This window comes from Protopterus annectens, chromosome 15.part0, assembly GCF_019279795.1.
Source record: "Protopterus annectens isolate FY-2018-M chromosome 15.part0, PAN1.0, whole genome shotgun sequence".
NCBI classification, from domain to species: Eukaryota; Metazoa; Chordata; order Ceratodontiformes; family Protopteridae; genus Protopterus; species Protopterus annectens.
The window spans coordinates 383,525,152-383,549,428 of record NC_056749.1 but is presented as its reverse complement, the minus strand read 5'-3'; the positions used below and the strand labels follow the sequence as shown (position 1 = coordinate 383,549,428).

Here is a 24,277-nt window from a genome sequence, read left to right as displayed (position 1 = left end):
TCACTATTGTCATTTAAACTCTTTCCACTTGTAATTAAATCACTATACAAATAATATGGAGTCATTGACTTTCCTTGTAATCGAGACTTTGCAAGTATGTGTGCAGTCACCGTGTCACACTCTAGCAGTAATAAAAGGAGATAAAATAAGCACAGCATCCTATGTAACTGCTTAATGCTGGCCATAATTATTTCTATGTCTTCCATTTCCACTCATGAATTGCAATCCTCTCCTAGAGTGGCCTAGTAAATATCAACTATCATCCGTGATATTTATTATGGAAGTAGATTTCCAGGCCCATATCACATCTCAGAAGAATTTAAAGCCGCCTACCAGTCTAGCACACATCTTTGGGATTTGAGATAAAACAGGACTACCCAATGAAAACCCATAAGAATGCAGTGAGGACATGCAACTTCCACACATAAGATACCCCAGCTAAGAAACGAACAAGGAAACCATTTGCTGTGAAGTCACAATGCTACACACTGCATTCTTTCCTCACAACTTAAACATTGAGATGATATGTCACTTCCAAAGGCTGACTGTTACAACTATGTAAAATACCACAGCGCAGTTGGTGTAGTGGTACATTGCTGTGAGTCTAGTGCACAGGGCCCTGGGTTCAAGTCTTGGCATTGATGAGTTTTGACATATCTCTGAATTTATTACCGCTCAATATCTGATTTTTTTGGCTTCTGCTACATTCCTACAATCAACTGGATTTTAAGTTTGTTTATCCATGTTATTATTAGGTGCCTTATACTAGTGTGGGTTCCAGTAAAAGTCCGCAGACTACTATACTGCATATATATTTTAAGGAGCTTTGAATTGCCTCCAGGGAGATAGACACCGATTCAGTCCTGACGAAGTACTCACAACAGCTGTTTTTTCTGTGCGTCCAGAAGCTAAAAACAGTATGTGATTGTGTATCCCGTATCTTCCTGCGAGGGGGTAAACATTAGACTGCAGATCGTGGCATTGTGTCAGCTCTTCACATAATCCCCCAGTGTAACAAAGCCTCCTCGTTTTGCCGATATAGTTATTCCAGAGTGTCTTAAACTGAAGGCTATAATTAGTTATTTAAGGCGTACACTCGTTTTTGAGAACACCTGCTACCCACGATCCATGATTGATGCAACAAATAAAAGTCTTGCTGTTACAATACCTCTGTTTACACAACGGCTACCTGTCCCACACGCGCGTGGACAGTGGGGGGCGGGGGGGGGCACAGGTAATACGTCTGCTGTTTGCAAGTGAAGGATAATAATCTGATATAGCCAATCGTGTGGTAGCCGGTAGATGTTGAGGCGGGGATTAATACGGGTTGCACTCCTGCTTTTAAGAAAACGCAGGCAATCTGGTAAAAGTGGTCAGTAATAAAGTTAACGGAAATAAACGGGTAACATCCCCACCAGCCGACAGTCGCAAATTGGGCTACCAAACATTGGAGGATAGGAAATAGCATATTAATAACTTTTTGCGCTGATCCCCTTTGCTACACTGACAAAGTGCGGGTATAACTGGACGACGCATTTTGCAAGTGTCCTAGATTATCATTTGCTCTTTGCAGTATCTTTAAAATGTAGGGAAGATTTAAAGAATATAAAGATAAACTGCTCTTATGTTTTTATGTATCAGATTGTACTTGTATTGGCGTATTCTTTTTATTCTCTACCAGACTAAAAACTATTTTTTGAAGAAGTGGGACTTATATTCAAGCTCTACCTTCCCCAGATACATCTGCACACCTGATCCGTCATCAATTAAACATTTCCAGATTCGTCAGCTGAAATTTTAAGGGGAGTGTGCGCGTACAGCTACTACACGTTGATTGTTTTCGCCTCTGCTGCTTCTTTTATCTCACCTGTTAGTGATAAACATTTAGAATCATGTTCACTGATAAAGACGGCATCCACAGTGCATAAAACCGGTACTGTCCTACGTATTCATCGTGCGCACTCACAGGTGGCTGCAAAGTGCAAATATCAGATCCTTGGAGAGTAATATTGGATATCCCAGTAATCTGAGTCAATCCCACCCCACCAAAAAACACACGACTAGGGCGTTTAGCAGACTGCTGTTCACTGATTTAATGCGAGCGCTGAATTAACAAAAAAAAAAGTAATTCACTAACCACTCCTTTGGAAAAAAGGTGCGCTGCTCCTTTAAATGCAATTCCTTTCTCGGGGGAGACTTTAAGTCTCCGTTCCTTCTTTCCTTTTGCTGCTGAGTTCTCCAAGTGTCTCAGATTCCGCACAAGCAGAGCCTCTCTTAAAGCCACACTTTTGTAGCTTGGTGCTTTTAAAGCTGTTGACGAGTTTAACACTTTCCATTCCGCGTGTCTGGGTGTAAGAAGAGGAATCCATTCTCACAGCGTAAGGGAGAAGCACAGCCAGCAACACTGGAGTATTCACATCAAAGTCTGAAACTGGATGCACTCGGAACTCGTTATTTATTTGCTTTCTGCTTATTAATGCAACTCTAAGGCGACCAGGGTCAGGATTACTACATGCGGGATGAGAGCCCTCACTCCAAGGATTTCATCGTTACTTCTCCTCCGTCTGTTGCAAGGACTCCTTTTTCTTAGGTGAGGTGTACAGTTTGCGGTATTGACTTGTGGCATCCTGCTTTGTGTTGGTACTGGGAGGGGGCAATCTTCCATTTACCCTGTGAGTTTTGTCGTTGGAAGATCCAATACATTGAACTCTGCATTCATTTCATTTATACATAATTTAGTCAGCTGCGAACCCTGCTCCTAGACTGGAGCCATTTATTGATTGTCAGACCCCGTGCAATTCTGGTGCGTTCTGATGGAAACAAATAGATTTAGTGTATTAGCCGAATCATTAACCTGCGCAGAGGGATATTATTTTCTCTTGAAATGTAATAGCTCTATGATAAGTTCTTGTTACACGGAGCAGTAACGCAGGATTGTTTAGCCAAGTGTGCGACTTTTACACCAGATGGTTTTAAAGCAATTTTTGAATTATAGACGTTTAAAATATGAATTCGTTTTGCAATCGTGTTTTGTGTGTGACAATAAGGAACATATATTTAAACTGCTTCCCAGGTATGCTTATGAAGGACACTTAGTAACCACCCTGTTAGCATATTTTGGTAGTGTATGAGTAAATATTCCAGCTGGTCTGCTGCCTAATTTGGAAACGCACCTGTCGTGCGCCTTTTCTATGGACATTTTCACAGTCCTTCAACAGCCAGTGGTGTACAAGTTCGAATAAAAGTTGCAACATTTAGTGAAGTTTGCTTTTGCATATTTGGTGTTAAAAGTTCAGGATCCCCTATGCGTTTGGCTTGGAAAATAAAGGGTGCAGCTGTCTGTTAAAAGAACTGTGTGTTTTCATCTTCTGAGGTGGTAGGCTATAACTTTATAAAGGAATGTTTCTGAGAGAAAGATGTATTTAAGTGGCATTGTGGAAAAGGCCAAGTGATTTGGACAGATAGACTTCTGAGTAACAATGGTTTCTTAGTGATGCATGAGAACCCCTTACTCGAAAGTTGATCCGTAAAGTTACAAAAAATATAATTTTTTCCTGCAGTATGTTTCTGAAGTGGGCAAACGCACATGCATACACATTATAGGCATACCTCTCAACTATTCTGAATTTCGCAGAAATGTCTTTTTTTGCCTGATATTGTCGGTCTTTTCCTTATAAAATGCATGTTTTTCTAGTAAATCATTGAGGACTGCAGTCACTAAATAATGACCGACATTTTGCGTTTCAGATTCTTAGCCTCCACAGAATACATGTTAATGCAAAACGTGCTGTACAAGCAACTTTCTATAGCTTAAAAATCAGTATTAAAAAAAAAATCTGTCCCTGATTTTGGGTCTTTACCCCCACTATTTGTTTTGTCCTTGTTGAGAATTCTTACACTAAGCGGTTAAGAGGCATGACTAAACACAACGAAATGTATACTTTTTTTACTTGGCCAGAAAGCCATTAGAGTACAATTGATCAAATAGTTGTAAACAGTATACCCGTATAGCATCAATCGGTTTTCAGTGTCCCTGACAAATTTCTGTTGAACTTCAACAATGGATTTGTGTATGTGATTGTATACACATGGTGTATATTTTTATAACATGGACATACTGGGTTCAAAGCCTTCCAGAGAACATACACACTACAGTGCTTCCACAGTAGCACAGTGTTAAAATGTCTTAGGAAAGCAAAGCAGTCTTAAATTACAGTACTCTACCTTACCCTTTCTGGGTACTGCAAATAATGGTTTGGAGTGAAAGGATGGACACATGCTGCATGTCTATTATCATATTTTGTACTTGGAGATAAAGTACATACATTAGTCTCTCTGGTAAATGCATCCTGTATATGTTCATATATCAGGTCATATGTATTCAGTCTATCTGGTAAATGCATCCTTCAAATATTCGTATAGAAGTTTACAGTCTGGAGATAACTCAAACATGATCTGCCGAAAATAACCTGAAACAATGATTATATGTAAAAGCAATGGCTGTGAGCTCACAAATACTTCTATGTTCTTTGCAGATATGTGGTATAGTGTTCTCATGAAGTGGTTATGTAACACATGTAACACACTTTTTGAGATGATCTGAGGAGAATGCAATTTATGCATCTGTGCATATGTCTTCCAAAGTGTGTAAATAATTTTTTGAATGATGCAAGACTGTTGCAAAGCCATATAACCCAGTATAAAGTATACCTACAGTCTTTACTGTGATGTTGTACATAATAACTTAAAACATTCTGGCTTGATTCCTCAAACTTGCATTTTATTTTTTTGCAAAACTAATAGGCTATCAACTGTGTTTTGAACTTTAATTTGACATAAATTTCATATGTAATAACACTGTGAAGCTAGGCATACTGTAAATATACTGAGAGAAATAAGCAGTGAGACGAGGAGATAATGGAATTAAAAAACAGAACTGTTCAATATTTATATATGAAAACCAATGAAACGTCCATCTCTGAGCATGGCAGAAAAGGCATGCTGCACATTAGTTAATTATCAACTTGTAAGAGTACTGCAGAAAGTATTCTACCTATCAGCGATCCAACATGTAAATATCCTTTTCAACTATCCAGCATGTAAAGTAACGGATATGTTAGCAGAAAATTGATTAGTTATGTAAGTATGAGGGATATCAAGGCAGTGATAAGTACGTGTGATGTATACAGTACATATGAGTATTGTTTGTTTCACAGTAGTACTTGTATGTCCCCATGGTTTTAGTATTTGTAATCCTGTAGTGATGCATACATCTTTCACTAACTAGCTTTCGTATTGCATACCCTTTTCCATTAGACATGCTACGAACTGCTGATTTGTTTCATTAAAACAAGTGCAAGTTCAGTGCACCTCTTAGTTTCTCTAAAGCATACAGAATGTCTCGAACATTCCGCATTTAAATGAAGTGCATGCACATTTCCTCTGTATGATCCCAAAGCACCATTTATGGATAATGGAGGTTTCAAAAAAGTAGTCTACATCGAGATGCCATAATTCTAACCCCATCAGCATTTCTTAAATGTTCAACACAAGTAGGAACTTCTTTCAGTTTGTTTCTTTTAAAGTGAGTACTCACTCCACATTTCTTATATAGTGCAGTTAATGACCTTTGACCTTACATGCGTCCATGGATTGGTGTTATAAACTCACTACATTAGGAAAAGTGTCTCTAAGTGAGGAGTTCAGGTGCCCAGAATATGGCAGTTACACCCTTTTCATTCCTAAATGTCTCTAAGGTCAAAGAATTGTTTGACATACTGTTTAAAACAGGTGACTCAGTCCCTGTGTTAATGTACTGTTTACAAACCAGTTTCTTTTAGTCAATGTCTCAGCCTGATTTATGCCATGCCCTGTCCTAATTGTTTGACATACTGTTTAAAACAGGTGAATCAGTCCCTGTGTTAATGTACTGTTTACAAACCAGTTTCTTTTAGTCAATGTCTCAGCCTGATTTATGCCATGCCCTGTCCAATAACTCAACAATCTACAGCTTTAAATCCTGATAATACTGCATTCTGACATGGCTTATATCGTTAGAATAACTAATTTTTCAGTATTGTTCTTGAACTGTGAAAGGAATGCCTTTTAATGCAAGTCTGAATATGATACATTTTAGTAATGCCCAACATTATAACATTTCTGCTGCCTTTTTGTGTCAAAACAACCAGTCCTATGAAAGATTAGGAAGAATGTGAGTGTTTTGTTGATAGATGTTCATCTGCTTACATTATATTGCATAAGGAGTTATATTTTCATATGTCTATGATTCTCATCATATGCACATTACATTTTATAAAAAAGCATTAGTTTTAAATTATCTGGCTTGGGGGAGGGAAGCTTGGCTGTGTTCCTATGAATGTCTTTTTATGTAAAGACATACATCAAGTCTATTATTGATCAAAGCGGCTATGACCACATCTGCCATGCATTCAGCATCAAGTAAATTTCTTGCCTGAAAATAAACATTCTGAATATTACTGTCTTCTCATTTTCTGAGGTATGTACGATTTCCCCTTCAGAATTCTATGGAAATGGTAACCATCTGCATTGTATTAGGATTTAAAAAAAATAAGTTTATTATTCTGTAGACACCAGAAATAGTTTTTACACTGTTAAAATGTATTTTCTAGCAGCATTCTGATTGATTGCTTCAAAGATGCAATGATACTTCATACATTTTATTCTTTAGGAATTATTGGGGAAGCTTTAGGAGGGGATAGTAATAGTACATGCACATAATCTACTAGGTCACTTCTCAAAATAAGCAATGAATATTTGGGATTATAGAATGTAAGCCACATTTTCCTTGCTTTATGGACAGGTACAGATACAGTCGTAGTGAAGATATAATGTTCAACATTCAGATCCAGAGAAGATAAGGTGCTTCTTCAAGATTAAGGTTTCCCTTCAAGAGATGTGATTGGTTTGGAAAATTATTTTAAAATACATGTGATCTAGAAAATGGTTATATTTTTGTACTCTAGTGGATTATGGAGTTCGACATCTGTCACAAACATCCAAAGGTAATGTACTGACATGGCAGTCCCTTTGCTGCAACACTGGTAGAAAACATCACTTGCAGGAGGATAAGTGCTTTTGGTAACAAGCAAGTGAGTGGGATATAAGTAGTTTAGTAATTGTTGGATTTGTAGGAGATTCAAGGCTCTTAGTTTAATGACCACGTACACCTTGTCAGTACCCAGACTCATTTACACTGTGATTCATGTTCTTGTCAGAATTTCCAAATAAAGTAGACATCAGGATTAACCTGCTTGGTGCACACATTCAGTTGGTCCCAGCTTACTAAAAACATGTAGAAGTTGTGACATCTTCATAAATGCCTCGTTTCAGTGGCAGTACGTAAGCCATACTGCCTTGCAGGTGGCAGTGCTCAATACAATCAAAGGCATATTCATTTGAACAACACTACAGCTGATGTAACTAGGTTATATAAATCAGAACACTATAGGTTCTAGTCCCATACCAAGTATTTTGTATGAAGTAAAATCATAACGACATAATGTTATATTTTGGAATACGTTTTAGGAAAATATAGTATGCTGTATCATTTTCTGACAACTGTGTAGCTGTTAAAATATTGAGTGGAACCTGATAATGAAGAAGTAGAGACTTGTATGGCAAAGAAAACAAAATATCTCCAACACAATCAGACAACTGCACTGCAATTTACAGAGACGACGCTTTAAATAAATAAAATACAATACACACATACTCATGGTTAAATGAAAAAAAATACAGAAGCATTAAAAAGTAATAACTACAATAACTTTTGTAGAGACAGTATTGGCTGTTAGGTATGCTGGCCACAGTCCAAATTTATCCTGAAGTTTTGTGCCACATTATTTGTAGGATATTTTTAAATGAAAGAGAAATCTCAGCACACACTGGATTGTATACAGCTTTTTAATTTATTGTGCTACCAAAATATCTGTGGGATACTCAGTTATTTGATTATGTAAAAAAATATAACAAAAAATAAGAAAAAGTGCAGGAGGAGCTTAGGTCCCCAAAATGTATTATTGTGTGGTGTGAAATTTATAGTACTTGTATTGTCAGCTGTTTTGAGTCCAATACACCTAAGGGAAGCAATATGGCTATTTGTCATATGTTAGACCATAATGAGAAATGCTTGTGAGTAACACTCATTTCAATGAACATTTTATGTTATATTATTGAGTTAAATTTTAGTAAATGATTTGTGCATCTATTGATTTGTCTATATTTGCTTTCTCAAATTCATTGCTAAATTGTGATGGAGCCTATCCTGTAAAGCAATGATCACATTGGAATAAGCTTTAAATGGGACAGTTGCTCATGTTACTGCCCAAGGACAATTCAACATTACCAGAGCAATTCTTGGCAATTGTTTACAATACGAGAAGACACCAAAGACCCAGAAAAAATCATTTATGGAAGAGAATAATATCAAGATAAAACTGAACTAATAAAATGAAAAAAAAATTCTACAAATGCAAGTGCTTTTATCTATCACAGAGACTTCATCAAACTGAATTAGAAACTAATTAAACACTACTTGCATAAAACAATCATGTGATCATAATAACCAATCACAAAATATCAATGCTTCAAACTTTTCCTTTTTAAATACACTTTAAAATGCTCTTTCATTTAGCCCTTAAAGGGTCAAATGCCTGCAATAGCCAAGTTGCCGACAGTATTCTTTCTAATCTACTACATAAAATGATTGGCACCTCAATCATCTCACCAAGTAAACCACAAACTTAAGACTGCCATGGAAAGAAACCTGAATTTTCAAATTTAATCTCCCTTGCATTCAAAATACTATTTTTAACATCCAAAAACTTGCACAGTTTGTAAGCAAAACACTTGAACATACCTCTTCTATCGACTGGGGCAAAACAATCTACATTGTTTAATGTGTTCAACCTTTTTTGAAAAATAATTTTTAAATCCACTCCCATCTTATTCATAAAAGTGGTTCCTTCTCTATTTTATCAAGTGTCCAAAAAGCCCAATATTATTTTACTATTGCCCTTGATTATTTTTCTTATACTGTTTGTGTCAATTGAATATCTTAAGACATAGCCAAGCTGAAGTCTTTGTCTCTCATTTTTCTCAAAACATCTATCTTCTGTGTATCTAGAGGGTTTGCATTCATTAACCCTGTTTTTCTTGACAACTCCATAAGTCTTGGTTATGAGGTGCTCAGGATACCCCTTCTTCTTTAACTGACATAGATGTGCTTTTTGAAAAGATAGTAAAATTGTAATGAATAGGTTAATCTACTAACTCGTATTAACTGCTTTTTTATTATATTTTTTCAACCTGGTTGGACGCAAGCTATTAAAGTTAAAAAAGCACTGCTTTGAACTTATTTCTTGTAAATTCTTAAAAACAAGTTGCATTGAAAAAAAAATATCTAAAAATGAATATTTCATCTATAATAATTGTAAGTAAAATCTAAATCATTAATATAATCTAAAAAAATATGTTGTTATGCAAGGGTAATGAATTGAGATTATATCTAAGTGTCTAAAAACAATATTGTAAATGTTGGTTTTGAAAATATGTTCTTTTTCCCAGTCAGACATAGAGATTTACATAACTTCTATACTCGTTCATTTGGCTGGTACAAACATCCACACCTTACTTAAAACACTGCTGTTAGCTAGATCTAAAATATAACTAGTTAAATTATTAATTCTGAAGGTGACATCAGAAAATATACCTTCACTCAATAATGTTTCCTCCTGTTCCAATGTCTGTTGAACTTTTTCCAATGCCCTGCTTGTGGCATAGTGGCTGCTGTCTATGCTGAAGCCCATTTGCCAGATCCTTAGTCTAACACTGGCTAAAAAAACAATTAATGGGCTTCCTGGAAACTGAATGATTAAAATTATTCAAACTGTCAAGTTGGTAGTAATTTTTATTTTTATCCATAATCCTTTTGGATCTCCTCCTACACTGTTCATCACCTGCTGCTACAATCGTTGAGGCTTTATCAGGAAATATATCATGAATGGGCATTCCTTGGCCTTCTTCTCCATCTCTAGCTGGTTCAAATGCAGCAATAATGCCTTCCTTAAAGGGGGGTTGCTATCTCCTGTACATACTCTCTGTAGTCCCTGTCAAACTTCTTATGTTTTCTAGCTTACAACAGATCATTTACGACTGATTTTTTTGTTTGTTTGGTCCGATTGATTTATTCAGGAGAAGAATATGTAAGCTGCATCTGGAGAACATCCTTCCAGGGGAAATAAATTGCTAAGGAGTCAGTTTAATTGAGGCACATTTAAGCCATATTAGATTTTTTATACGAGAGAGAGATGTATATACGTTTTAATAGCTACATAAACATATGTCTATATTGAATTTATTGATTGTGACAATGTGTGATCCAGCAAAATAAAAGTTGGGGGGATGCAAACTCCCTTACCCCTTTGTTACCCAGTTTCAATAAGCAATTAAGTGAAGCGTACAGAAACACAGATCTATGAAAAATTGTGTAAAACATAATTTTTTTTTTAGGAAGGCAAGTCCTACCCTTGCACTGCCCACACTGGGGAATGAGCCCCTTACCCCTGCATCTTTACATATACTAGCTGTTAGGCTGTAAAACAAGAGAAAGAATGTTTTTTTATCTCACTGTTCCTTGATCTCGTTGAACACAATAGTTCAACTGAGATTAAACATACCAGACACATTATTATTATGCTTGTATGTTGGAAGCTTGCAGCACACTGGCTCAAGCAAGCAAGTACTCCAACCCCTATTAACCCAGTCCCTTGGAACTACCTGGCCCTCATAACACACAATCTGATAAAACTCTATAGTCTTACTGGACTCCTAACAATAACTTCAACCACTTCCTAACATAAGTCCTCACTTCTTGCAAAACTCCACCCATCCCTAAGCTTAAATTTCCCCATCACTTCCTAAGCTTAAATCTCACTTTACCCTACCTAACAGTAAAACTCCTGTTTTCTCCTACCCCCTAAACCTAAAACCCCTTTCCAACCACTGCTCTAATCTATACTCTCCTCCCTCTTGATGGCTACCTCACTTGCCTCATTTGAACTGAATAATGTGTTGGGTGAGTTGCAGCAACTACTTAGCCAAACTCATGAAGATGGCAGATTTCCTGCTCCTGTGGATTAAATGCTTGTAGCGAGTCCCCAGCATCAAGATGGTGGATTTCCCTGGTCCTGTGAATTAAGAGCTTGGAGTAGAATTGATTGGCAGAAGCATAATCATGTGCATCGACAGAAGCATCATCAATGGAATAATAATGGGATCACATTAAAGTTAATTTCATCTAATTATCTTTTCATTTAAACACAAATCACCGATGTCTCCAGGCTGAGCATTTTCAAGGCAAATTGCATCCTTTCTATAAGGGATTTCTGTTTTATGGGTCAAAAGAGAGGGTGTGTAGTAGCCTGTGTTTTCAGCTGATTTTTGTGGGAAAAGTGCAGCCTCACTGAAATAAATGCTTGCATATTATTTTGTTTACCCTCTACTACTTTTCAGGACTAAGAGAAACACTCTCATTATTTTTCTGATTTGTTTTTGATTTCCTTCTTCCTAACAGACTTGATGTGAAATGTTAAGTGGGACAGGTGTTTGTAGCCACAGACAAATTACAGGACAAGTCACCCTTACTTACCAAGTCCCTCCTTGATCAAATGCATCTCGCATTGAAGGGAAGACACAATAACACACTTTGCACATCTTTAATTGTTGAGGGTCTTGGCATGGAAAGTGGTGAGAATATACATTTAATTTGATTGGAGTATCTTATTTTATTTGCCTAGTAAAGAAATAATTTGTTAATGGAGAAAACTGAAATGTTTTCAAAGACTTGTTGCAGAGGAATTATAATTATTAGTACAATGTAAGAATTACCTTGCATATGGAACATCATTTGAAGGCAGGGACACAGTTAGCATATGCTGTATTGAGTGAGTTAAAAACAGACAGTAGGACACAACTTTACTTAGTGTGACCAGTAGTGAAATAGCTTTTAAATGTGATAGAAAAATTCATGTTGAATATGAACACAAAAGAAGGGAAAAAATCGTATCCAGAAATGGGGATATTAAAAAACAGAGATGTCCAAACAGACTTTATGTGGGATGATTCCTACATGGGAGCTTTTATTAATGATTGTAAGATTAATATATATCACTGTTCCTATCTATGAAGATGAGGGCCACAAACTAAGCTGATAAATCTGGTTGCTGTTTAATCAGTAAATGGTAACTCTCGAAAAACAGTACCTTTACTTTAGGGGAAACAATTTTAGAACTGGGAGTGCAAATAACTGTGAGACAAATATTATCCCTGATCTAAAAACAGGATGTCAGTACACTAAATACAACTTAGTGAAGATGAAATGGAGAGACCATTATTAATGCAGTGTTGTGGAAGAAAGGGCAAGGAAGATCAGGCCTTGGACAATACCTTTAAAGAGAGAAAATGGCCATAAAAAAGAGGTCTAAGAAATGATGTAGAAGGCGTTGAGGTAGCTAGGGGAAAAAGATTACTCAGTAATTCAGGAATTGGATAAGACTGTGTCAAGAAGTAAATGTGTGAAATGTCATTAACACTGGTAGAAAGCACAGTAGTGACTCATCCCTAAATAAGGGCACACTGGTAACTGAAGACTCCATACTTAAGGAAATCAAACAAGTACTTCCAAGAATATGTAAGGAAGTGATTATTGTTTCATGCCTTAGTGGGTGTAAAACGCATGACATTCTGTGTGCCTTAAAGAAAATGTTTTTAGTACAAAATAGATATGATGCAGCGATAGTTTTGCCAGCATCATTAACTCTCTTCACAACAAAGTGCCTTATTTGACAGTTAAATTAAGAATATTATAGACTTGAGTCAATAAGGGTTTGACTATGTCTATAATGTTGTTATTTCTGTTTTAAAATTCAATTATACTTTTAATAAAGTGGGCAGGTGCTTCAGTAACTGTATTTGAAGAGAGTCAGTATGCTTCTTTGATTCCCTGAAAGCATTATGCTATGGGAAAAATGGCAGTTAATTCCTCTTTTTTGCCATTTTGTTTGTTTGAAGTTCATGTTTGCCACCTTGGCAATACATTTTTACAAAGTTTGTTAGAAATATGTGAGATTTGCTGATAGCAACTGGTTCAGTTAAGTGTTCGGAAGAATGAAAAATTATATTCAACTCCTTATATGCAATGCTCGAAGGCTGAGTAATGCATTTTATATATTAGAAGCCAAAGTCGGGGTTGAGAGAGATTATGTAATTAGGGTAAAAAATATGGCCTTCTGGAAATAAACCTTTGAATTTTCAATGCTATAATGGGCACCATATTGTGGGGAAGAGAGGAAATGGAGTTTCATTGCATATAAGTAAGTTAATATTAAATATCATGCATGCTGGTGAACAATATGAAACAATTGTAGTAATTATTGTAAAAAAAATCAAATGCTTAAGGTCTGCTTATTTTATAGACATCCTAAACAGAATGGAGCTGACACAAAAGGATTTAGAGCACTGTCACCATACTTTCTGAATGATTTGAAATCCTAGCCAGTAACTTTAATTCCCCCAAAAAATCCTGGGATAGCCTTGTTGGTGGGGTAGAGGACCTGGTAAATATCAGTAGGTGATAAAAGGACATAAACGCAAGGTAACATTCTTGACATTGCCTAGCAATCCATGAAAACATAAATGAATAAAAAATTACTCTGCTTAGATCTCCTGTGTAATTAAGAGATACTTTTAATTGTATGGCTAGGGACTTGCAGGTGTGCCTATTGAGAAGGCGGCGTCTCTGTAGAGTTGATTTTGTGTACTTGGGAGTGGGAAGAAGAAATAGGCTGTATGAATATTGAGATTAGGTGTGAAAAACTTTACAATTATTGATCACCTGACAGAGGAATATAAATATCGTGTTATAAATAATCTCTTAGGATATTTACTCCAATATTTAGATAATACTTTAGAAAAAGCTAGGAAGAAAAAAATATATTATTGGAAAAATGCAAGTTGAATTCAACTAGTGGTAATAGAATAACATATCTAGAGTCTAGAAATCTTTTTAGGAAGCCTATATGACTTGAAAGAAGTAGGTATGAGGAAAACCTACCTTGCCATACTGAAGATAAGTTTGTTATCAGGATACAGTATATTCTTTACCTGAGGTCCAGACAGCTCAGCTTTGAACACCGCCCTTCTTCTACAACAACATTTTCAATATCCTTATTATTGGTATGAAACATCCACTTCCATAAAGTAGTATGCAAAGATCTCTTATTTTTTCTTTAGAATGTTGGCCTTTAGGATCTCTTCACAACTTTAATTATATTTGTAAACTCACATATCTGAGAACCTTGCTGATTTGTTGGAAGAAAATGTTCAGCTATGAAACTTCAGATGCAAAGTTTTGGAAGTAAAACCACTTTAAACTGTGTTTTCCTGGAGATGGAACAGAATTAAACCAAGGGCTATTACATTCAGTGGATTCCCAGTAAGTGGAGATAAAAGACTTCTTCTTCACCACTTCAGTCCCATTCCTTTTGGAGGGCATATCACTTAATGCCATTTTAGGTTTGTGACAAAGTCATCTTCTCTAGGTGGTTCCTTCTGTAGGGGAACCATTTTTGGACATTGTAATTGCTTTGGAATGGAAGCCATACATTCAGCTGCAGTGGGTGTTATTTCCAACAACTGTTCTTCTGTAGTCTTACTGACTCCACCTTTGTTTACTCAGTAAGCAAGATGCAGGTGCATTTCACACAACAAATCTCAAGCAGATGAGTGGCTGAATAGTGTCAGTCATTACAGAAATAACTTTAACCAGGATAGACAAACAGCAAAGGAAAAAGAAACTTGACACTTTGGATATAAGTCACAACAAAACACTCTCGACATTAAGCAACATTGTCTTTAAAGTGCAATGACATCCAAAGGTTCACGAAAAGTATGCAGTTTTATTGTAGAACCAAAACTTAAGGGCAGCAATGTGGAATGTTTCTAATATTTAACTGAAATTATTGCAATACCTTTTACACTACACAGACTTTCTAAAATAAAACTAAAGACATACAGAGCATTCCTCTGTTTTACTGGACATTTAACTGAGTGTGACTGTCAGTTCTTTTTATGTGTACTCAAAATTTGACATAAAAGGAACTGAAAGTAATTTCTGCTTCTTGGGAGATAGGAATTGTATCCGCAGTGTGCAGGTATTGTAGGAATTGTATCCACAGTGTGCAGGTACTCTAAGACAGGATTCCATCCTATGATCTACTGGATACCTCTATAAATCCACAAATGTTCATTCTTTATTTCAAGTACACCACACAGAATCCGTACTCACATAAATCAATCCCTACTGTAAGAGACCAAATTCCCTGAATTTGTAGTGTAAATACCTGTTTTATACAGCATCAAACAGGTTTAATTGACAGCTTATTGGCTAGTACACCATTTCTTAAACATGCCATATATACATAAACACAGTTTTGGCAAGCCCCATTGACAATGTGCAACTGATTATATGTGGTCTCTATTCATGTTATTGAGTGCACAGTGTGTCAATAATCTGCCAGGTATGCTGTCATGTAACACTGAGTGTGGCTCATTATGTGATGTTTTCCTTTTGTCACAGTTGTGCAGACATGCATAAATAATAAGTAAGGGGAACTGAGGCAAAGCCCCCTTATCTGGGGATGTGAAGGGCAAAGCATCTATAGAAATAGTTTAGTTATTATCCTGTTTTGTTTTTATTTATTTTTTTTTGTAAAGGTGGAGTGGTGCATGTTTTGTTTGGGATATTTGTGAGTGTTGGTAGGTTGTGTGTAATTTTAAAACTTTATGCTGTTTTTTTTGTTAGATGAGTTTTATGGTATAGTGCTCATACAGACAATGCTACTGGCTTTGCATTTGCCATTGAGTGTGTTGCTGTGTTGGTTTGTGAACAGGGAGTGTGCTCAGTGAAATACCAATGATGACGTTTGCACTGATGATGATGAGTTACAAGGAACAATACCATACTCATGTATGTTATAGTATACTTAATACCATATACCAATACCATGTATGTTATAGTATACTTAATGCCATATACCAATACCATGTATGTTATAGTATACTTAATACCATATACCAATACCATGTATGTTATAGTATACTTAATACCATATACCAATACCATGTATGTTATAGTATACTTAATACCATATACCAATACCATGTATGCTATAGTATACTTAATACCATATACCAATACCAATACCATGTATGTTATAGTATACCGTGATTGGTTTTGCCCTAAAATGTGCTGAAATATCTTTTGTAAATATTGTTTTACACAACCTGTTTTCTCCTTTAAGAAAAAATAAGTATATCCTTGTTTTTGCTAAACATTCCTTATGAAAGTGTGTATAGCAGGCAATTAGCTGATTAGCTTAATGACTAAAAGGGAAAGCTATGGCTCTGGAGGTCAGCAAAGATTACCTCTCACCGTAGGTGGAGTTTGATGCCTGGAATGGTGGTACTGGTAATGTTGCTCAACAGCAGACACAATATGAAAAAGCCTGAAATAATCTGTAGACATTCCACTGAAGATTTTAGTTAGAGGCAGCTAAATTTATTTTTGTTTAGTTTTAAAAGTGAATCAGTTTGAGAGACTGCAGAGTTTATTTTTCCTTTCTTGCAGCGAAGAAGAGTTTACACTACTGAACTTTTCATTTTGTTGAAATAAGAACCTGTTTTATGTACTCCTTCCTCCTAGTTTTGATACTATATTGGTGGCTGCAGAAGAGAACATTGACACGTACACTTCCATGTTAAGGACATGAAGTTTACCTGCCACAAATTTTAGTTTTTTTCCACAATTTAAAAGATATCACTATCATGATGTGGACTAGGAGTTTTGCTGTATGAATGGAGTTTGTGTTTTTTTTTTGTTATGCTTTGGTCACGAGATTAGAATACTATAGCAACATTTGCAAACTCTTGCTGCAGCTAGTAGCCAAGTTCATGGCCTCTTGATCAAATATTCCAGGCACACCGAGTGGCTTTGGAATAATACAGCCATCAGAAAGGATGGAACTGGAGTAACTGAGCTTCAGTCTTTTCAGATCAACTGGTTGTCATATACTAGAGAGAAAAAAAGCACTTGCTAGCTTGAGGTGGTGTTTACCCTGAAACACTGGCTCAAACATTTCATAGGTGTGTACTTTCTCCTAACAAAAGGAAACAATTTCAATTATGTGATTTAAAGCTTGTTAAATACTGGTTAGATCCTGAGTGTCAGTATACTCAATGTAAAATAGAAATTTTGGCAGTTGATAGATTTAAAAAAAGGTTTTGCCTTTGACATTATTAAAGTACAGTTTCCCAAACTGACTTTAAGGATACTGAAATATTAGTTTCATTATAGTCTATCTACCAGTAAAACAATGAAAAACTAAACAATCTAATAACAAACATAAAAATCACCATTGACACACTTATGTGGCAAATGTCATACTATTAGTAATAATAATAATGTTCTACTTTTGAAAACTATAAACAGTAAAATAATGCTATCAAAACTGAACCTATAGAATGACATAAAATTATCTGCCAGGATAGAGTCGGCCATGGGATAATGTTGTTTTGGAAAAGTTAGGAAGTGTAAGGCCTTAATTTGATGGCAAATGGCTACAAAGGACAACAAGACCTGACAGTATGGTTCCATATATTAAGGAGAAGTAGGCATGTAAAAAGAAGATCCTTGCTAAGGAAGCAGTAAAAGTGATCCTGTCTTCACGGAGATGGGACACAATGTTCTACAACTCAAATAAAAACTACACTTGTAATGCTACTTCATTCTGTTATTTTACTCACCAATTTAACGTGTTGTTGTAATGGAAAAAGATATGTAGAGGCAATGAGAAGGAGGCAGCATTTTGATAACTACCTCCTCAGTGTCGGTAGGGAAAGCAGCAAGTAAATTAAAATACAGTTTCATTTTTTCCTATTACAATCTGATCATCGAGTGACAACAAAAGTGAACATGAGAAACCAGCATAGGTAGACTTAATGAGCAAGTTGAAAATGTATTAGCCACACTTAAAAATAAATAAACAATAACCTGTTAACCAAACTAAGCACATTTACCTTTAACAAATAATTTATCTAAACAGCCTAAAAATTCTCCCAGGGTTTCTGGGCTACTTTTCTATAAAATAAATATATCATCAAGGAACCTAAAATCGAAGATAATCATGTCAAGAAAAGCAAGACAAAAGCACAGTATTTTTCCATTCAGCCAAAACCAAGTTGGTATATATAGGTGCACACTTCATGCCCACTGCCACTTCAGACACCTGCTAAAAACATTTGCCTTCCAAAAAAACAAAATTACTGCGCAAAACCACATGAAATAAATCCACCAGTGTCCTGACTTCTGTGTTGCTAAAGGAAAAGTCATTACTTAAAAGTCATGGAAAAGTGATCTAATCCTATTCCATGCAGAATAACTAAAACAAATTAACATCTATGGCCAAGAAAAATCATCTTATTGCAAAAAAATGAGTGTTCCTTAAAATTTGTAATAAATGCCAAGAATCACAAGATATAGACAAAAGTACCTATTTTCTAAAATTTATTTATAAGTGGTACACAGAAAAGTTGGATTACTTGGACATTTTGATTATCAAAAATAGAGACAAAAGGACATTTGAATTAACAGGTAATTGAAAGAGCACATATTCCAAGTCTTTTCTGCATTTTAAAAGCTGTCATACCTTAAGAGGGGATCAGTTAAGGGGAAAATGGTTCATCTGTCAAGGATGATTAGTGAGCAACAATTTCTCACTGAATTGCATGGGTTGATAGAAGTGTTCAGGGATAGAGGACACCCTGTGTTTGTTGGAAGAAATAAAGGAAGAAATCTTGGTGGGTAGGGTATCCAGATATGCCCCCCCCCATTTTGGCTGAGGGCGCTGCTGGTCTCAATAAGAATTTGCAAAGAAATGAGTGTAAGCAAGGTGGAAAAATGGGTGCTATGGTCATCCTGTATAGTAATAAACCCCCCAACCTTGAGTGTGTTGGAAAAAAAAACTGAAATTTAGTTTTCAGCCAGGATATGCAAACAGGTTTGGGGAATTTTCCACTTATTTCTCACAGCTGAGGTAGAAACATCCTAGAAGGTTAAGCGATTGGATTTATGAACATTTTGTTTTTTTATAATTGATAAGATTATGAAAGATGATGGGGAGATTTTTGACAATAGGTTTGAATATAAAAATGTAATTTGGCAGCTGAAGTTGAATGTCAATAAGCACCCAGTTATTAATGACTCTGTTTCAATCCTGAGTGTGTTAAAAATTAGGGCTAAGTTGATGTGATGGGTATTTTTTTATTTTTATAAACTATTTTTTGTTTAAAGTATGTTAAATTTTATTTTGTTGCTGGTGATTCATTGGGAATTTTTTGTTGTTAGTGTTTGTGAATGCATACTTTTTCTAATCCACCATTAATTAGTTATTCATGATGCATGGCTCCTGATTGATAAATATGTCTTTGGAAAGTGTTATCAACTCTGATGAAACCCAGTTGATTTGCTAAGGGTGAAAGTACTTGTTTTGTTCATCTTTTCCTAACCCGGAGAAAGAATGGATGGGAGCAACTACAAGACATAGTCATAGGACTGTGTTGATTCAACAAAGACTCTGTTAGAAAGAACAAAGATACAGACATGTAACTAGTAGGAGACAGCCAAAACTTATAGCAGCGCAGTCTGGAAGAGAAGAACCAGTAGAAGGAACAGAGTTAAACAGTACAATTGTGCAGCTTGCAATGTTAGAAATCAGGCAATGTAAGTGTCTTTCTAGCAAAATTGTTACAGAGCAGGGGAAAACTAGCAGAAATAAAAACAAGGAATCTCTCAGTGTAAAGGTGTCTTCCAGGAAATGAAGTTAGAAAGCACAGAAATTTCTAAACTTTCTAATTATTCTGCCAAAGTAAAACCAAGTATCAGAAATTGATAACTCCTGAACAATAGATGAATAGTAAGAAAGTGAAATGTAATATTAATAATGACTATACTAGAGTAGTTAAACATGTTCCTGGTCAAAGTTCTAAACCTATTTCTGCTAGTGAAGGGCAGAAAAATTAAGAAAGGATCTAGGAAATGTACATAATTTTCACTTTTTATACTTACTGAAGATAAAATCATTAGCTGAGAGTGGCAACCTAGAGAAATGAATAAATGAATAAGTAAATAAATGTTCACTGCCTTTGAGGCAGTGAAAACACACAATAAACAAGAAGAGAAAAAGGAGAGGGTGGTATGTACTCCAGTGCAATATAACATTGAACAGTGCCATAATGATGCAATAATTTTAAACGGAGGAAAGAGCTTCCCTAAAGAAAGATGCATGAAACAAAAATGAATAAGTTAAAATAGCAACTGACACTTTTCGTAACAGAAGATTTAAGTACTGAAATTCCAGTGCCTGCACTGGAAGTGGGGAAGGCAGTGTCTTCTAACCCATAACAAACTGTCCCTTGAGTTAACTGATCATAGGTAACCGAATACATTTTTTAAAAGATACACAGATGAACACTTTTTGAGCAGAGCAAAGAGAATAATACCATAGGGGAAGAGTAATTTTGTAATTCAAAGCAAGTAAAGACAGACAGGAAGCAGTAGGTCAACCAAGAAACCTTAGATTGGTTACTGGAGCATTTAAATGAACATTAAAAGCCATAATAAAAGTTATTATGGAACATGGTAAAAAACATGGACCAGTTAATAGTGTACATCTTGTTTGCTATTAGAAGTGCCTTAAGCCTTGACAGTTTTCAGTCCTTTTGACTTATTCTAAGGCAGACCTTTGTTTGGACTCTTGGATATTGCCAAAAATGGAATAAGAATGACTCCATTTAAAAGTGTCTTAGAACACTATATCAGCCTACAATATATGGTGAAAGTGCTGATGTCCATTGTATGGCAACATGGAAACAATTCATGCTACACATTAAGGGGTATATAATAGCAATGCAGGATTAGAGGATTCAACGCTGGTGAACAGGAATTCGTTTTGGTCCCTTCCATTGAAATCAAGTTTTGGACTAAACTGGCAGGGTTAATCTGAAATGGTGAAGAAATTAAAGTACAAAGTAAGAGGAAGTAATAGTAGAAGGCAGGGAAAATATGCCACAGCAATGTTTTGAAACCATGGAAGTACAGACTTCTGTAGTTAAGCTTAATTACTGAAGGAACAGGCAGAGAAAGACAATTTACCTCTGTGACTGCACTACAGGTTTCTGATGCAATATGCCACATAAATTAGATATAAAAGCACTGTCTCTAACCAGATGTGTTTTTAACTACTGCACAGAATAAACCTGATGCAACATGAGACATGATACCGAGACTGTTCCAGGAGCAACGATTAATTTTAAAACCATATAGATTACTGGAGTCATAGAAAAAGGATGTACAAAATGTTGAAGATGGGGGAGATAAAGGAGTGAAAAATCAAGTGAAGTGGTCCAGCAGTACTAGTCCCAATGCATGATGGAGCAATTAAGTTCTGCAGTAATTTTAAGAAGCTAAACAGCATTTCAAAATTGGTTATCAGCCCAAAGCCTAGAGTAGGTGAAATAAAAGGTTAGTGAAATCAAGACTCTTGACTGCATTAGATCTGGCAAAGTGGTACTCACAAATCCTTCTAACAGCTGAAGACAAGGAAAAAAATGGTGTTTTCTACTCTAGTATTTATAATAGTGTTGTGTTATATGGTATTCTAACAATCTTTCAAAGATTTAATGAACAAAGTCTAAAAATGCCGTATCAGATGTAACGCTGCTTACCAAGGTGATGTCTTAATACACTCTGACTTCCTTATGGCTAAGGTGCAGGCTGTGTTAGTCTGAGACATGCCATGCTGATGTTCAGAGCCTCAAAGAAAACCTTAAACACGATAGACACAAAATATGTAGGATGGGTGAGAAGAAGGAATTGTGAGGCTCTAGAAAAGCTTAAAGCAGTGATAAATTAGTCTATTCCTGTCACTAAGAAGCATGTGAGGGAATTATTGGGGCTTAGCTGGGAACTACTATAGATCTGTACCTCCATTTTGCATCTATAATTTGCCCGCTTATAGACAAGGGATTATGATCTAAAAATGTAATGAAAAGGCATTATGATCTAAAAATGTAATGAAGATATGAGACAGATAATACCTTTAAAGTATTGAAGAAAATAGTGTTCAGATCTTATCTTAACATGTAAAGACTTCAGTGAACTTTTCGTAGTTTATACTGATGCATCAAAGTAGGCCCAGGGACAGTGCATTCACAGGAGTTTGATAGAGAAGAATACTGTATAAGCAGATCTGAGAGCAAATCTTCACTACTGAGATGGGATACCTGACAGTCAACAGGGTATTTTTGTCATTAAAGTGTTATCTCCTCTGTAGAAACTTTACATCGGTCACAAACCATGGCCTTCTAGTGTGGTAACATAAGCAACCAGATAGGAATACTAAACTGTGTTTAGTAATTACATTCATTAGAACCCTTCAACTAGAATGTTGGTCAGGCTTGACCCACTACTATGTAGATGGCCTGTCCAAGGACTATTACCCTTTTTGTAAGCCTAAAACCAAGAGGGTATTGTGGGGAGATTCCTGCCCTGGGATATGCTACTAGGATTACATTTTCTGTAGAACTTTAGTTATAAAAGACATGTTCATCTTTAATGTAAACAGTTCTTGTACTAATTATTTCAATGTGGGAAAACGTGGGAAAAAAAGGAACTATTTCCCTAGTGATCAAAGAAGCTGTTTTTTCACTACTCAGGGTGTTTTCTGCCTGAAATGTTGAAAAGTTCTCTTTGTAAGAGAACTGACAACTGTAATGAGACTGGAGATAGTCTACTGAAGAGTGTAGCCAGGTGGAAGTTACCATAATTTATTTTTGGATCAAACCTAAACTGGTATGAAGTACTGCAGAGTTCATGTCTTGCAGAAGTTTACAACACTTAGTTGATATTTTGCTTTCTCTTTAATAAAATCCTGTTAATTTGTGCCTATCCTGCCTTGTTTTGCTTTTTCTGCAATCTGTGTATCTGTAGTCATCAAACAGTCTCTCTCTCTGTGTGTGTGTCTGTAATATATAGTCCCTCTAAATTTGCTGAATAATACTTTGGCCGACATCTGTTTAAGTGACGTAGTTTGGTCGACAGATGTCCGAGATTGACAATCCCATGGTAGGGGAATATACCCTTTCACCCAAGGATTGTGCAATGTCAGAGTTAGAATACATAATTAGCAGGGGTTGTGGGAGGGCAAGAAGGCTTGTCCACCCCTCCAGAAAAAAACAATGTTTTCTTTGTTTATGCCACAGGTGAGGTTTAATCAATGGATTAGGTAGTTCTAGTGCTATTTATTTTGCAAATGTGTAATAGATTCATCAGGGCTGGATTAGAGAATGCCTTGTAGATTAGGAATAGATGGTCTCCCACAGACTACTGAGAGGCAGAGTACAGGAACAGGGTTTTGAGGCGGTCTGCATAGTATATATTATTTACACCCTGTTTTCTTTTAGTGAGGAACTGCTATGGTCATTCCAGTTGTTACAAATGCCTGGTCAGGTACATGTTGAAGGGTGCATTATCCTTGATTATTTGTCTAATTTGGGCTGAGTAAAGTCTGACTTGGATCTGGATGCCATGCCCTTACATATAAGTTGCACCACATAGGATTTTCAAACTATCATGGACACGTGGTGATCGAAGTTCAGGTTCTGTCAACCTGAGTTACCAAGTCTGTTATCACTGAGTCTACTCTTATGGGAGTGTTATCAATGTTATAATTTGCATAGGTAGTTCTTTTACTAATGGGTATAATTATGCATTATTCTTGCATTGTGTTTTAGGCCATGATTCTGGCACCAGTTCTTTGTCTATGTAAGCATTCCTGGAGGATATCTTTAGCTTTGGGGGATTCAGTGATTGGACCCAGTTTGCAGTCATCAGCAAATTTGGTCAGCCAAAGGGCCTCCACATTTGCCTTTTCTTTAGAGAAGTGTATCCCAAACAGGAGAGTTCCCAGTACTGAACCCTATGGGACACCATTTTTAACAGGCATCTTGGAGGAGATGGATTCTACCACGCTAGCTTCGTGTCCTTTTTTAAGCCATTTGACTATTCATCGGGTGACTAGGGATTATGCCTAAATTTGTGAGTTTGTCTATAATACTTGTGTGA

At 36.1% G+C, this 24,277-nt stretch overlaps 1 protein-coding gene across 1 annotated transcript in view; it reads left to right on the top strand.

Annotated features, from left to right (window-relative positions):
- Positions 1-1,395: 1,395 nt before the first annotated feature.
- Positions 1,396-24,277, top strand: part of LOC122789698 (glycine receptor subunit alpha-4-like) — a 2,027,820-nt gene continuing 2,004,938 nt past the window's right edge. Inside the window, exon 1 of the mRNA XM_044057127.1 lies at positions 1,396-2,590. Within this exon, the coding sequence (XP_043913062.1) occupies positions 2,520-2,590 (71 nt within the window). The 5' untranslated portion in view covers positions 1,396-2,519. The remainder of the gene's footprint in view (positions 2,591-24,277) is intronic.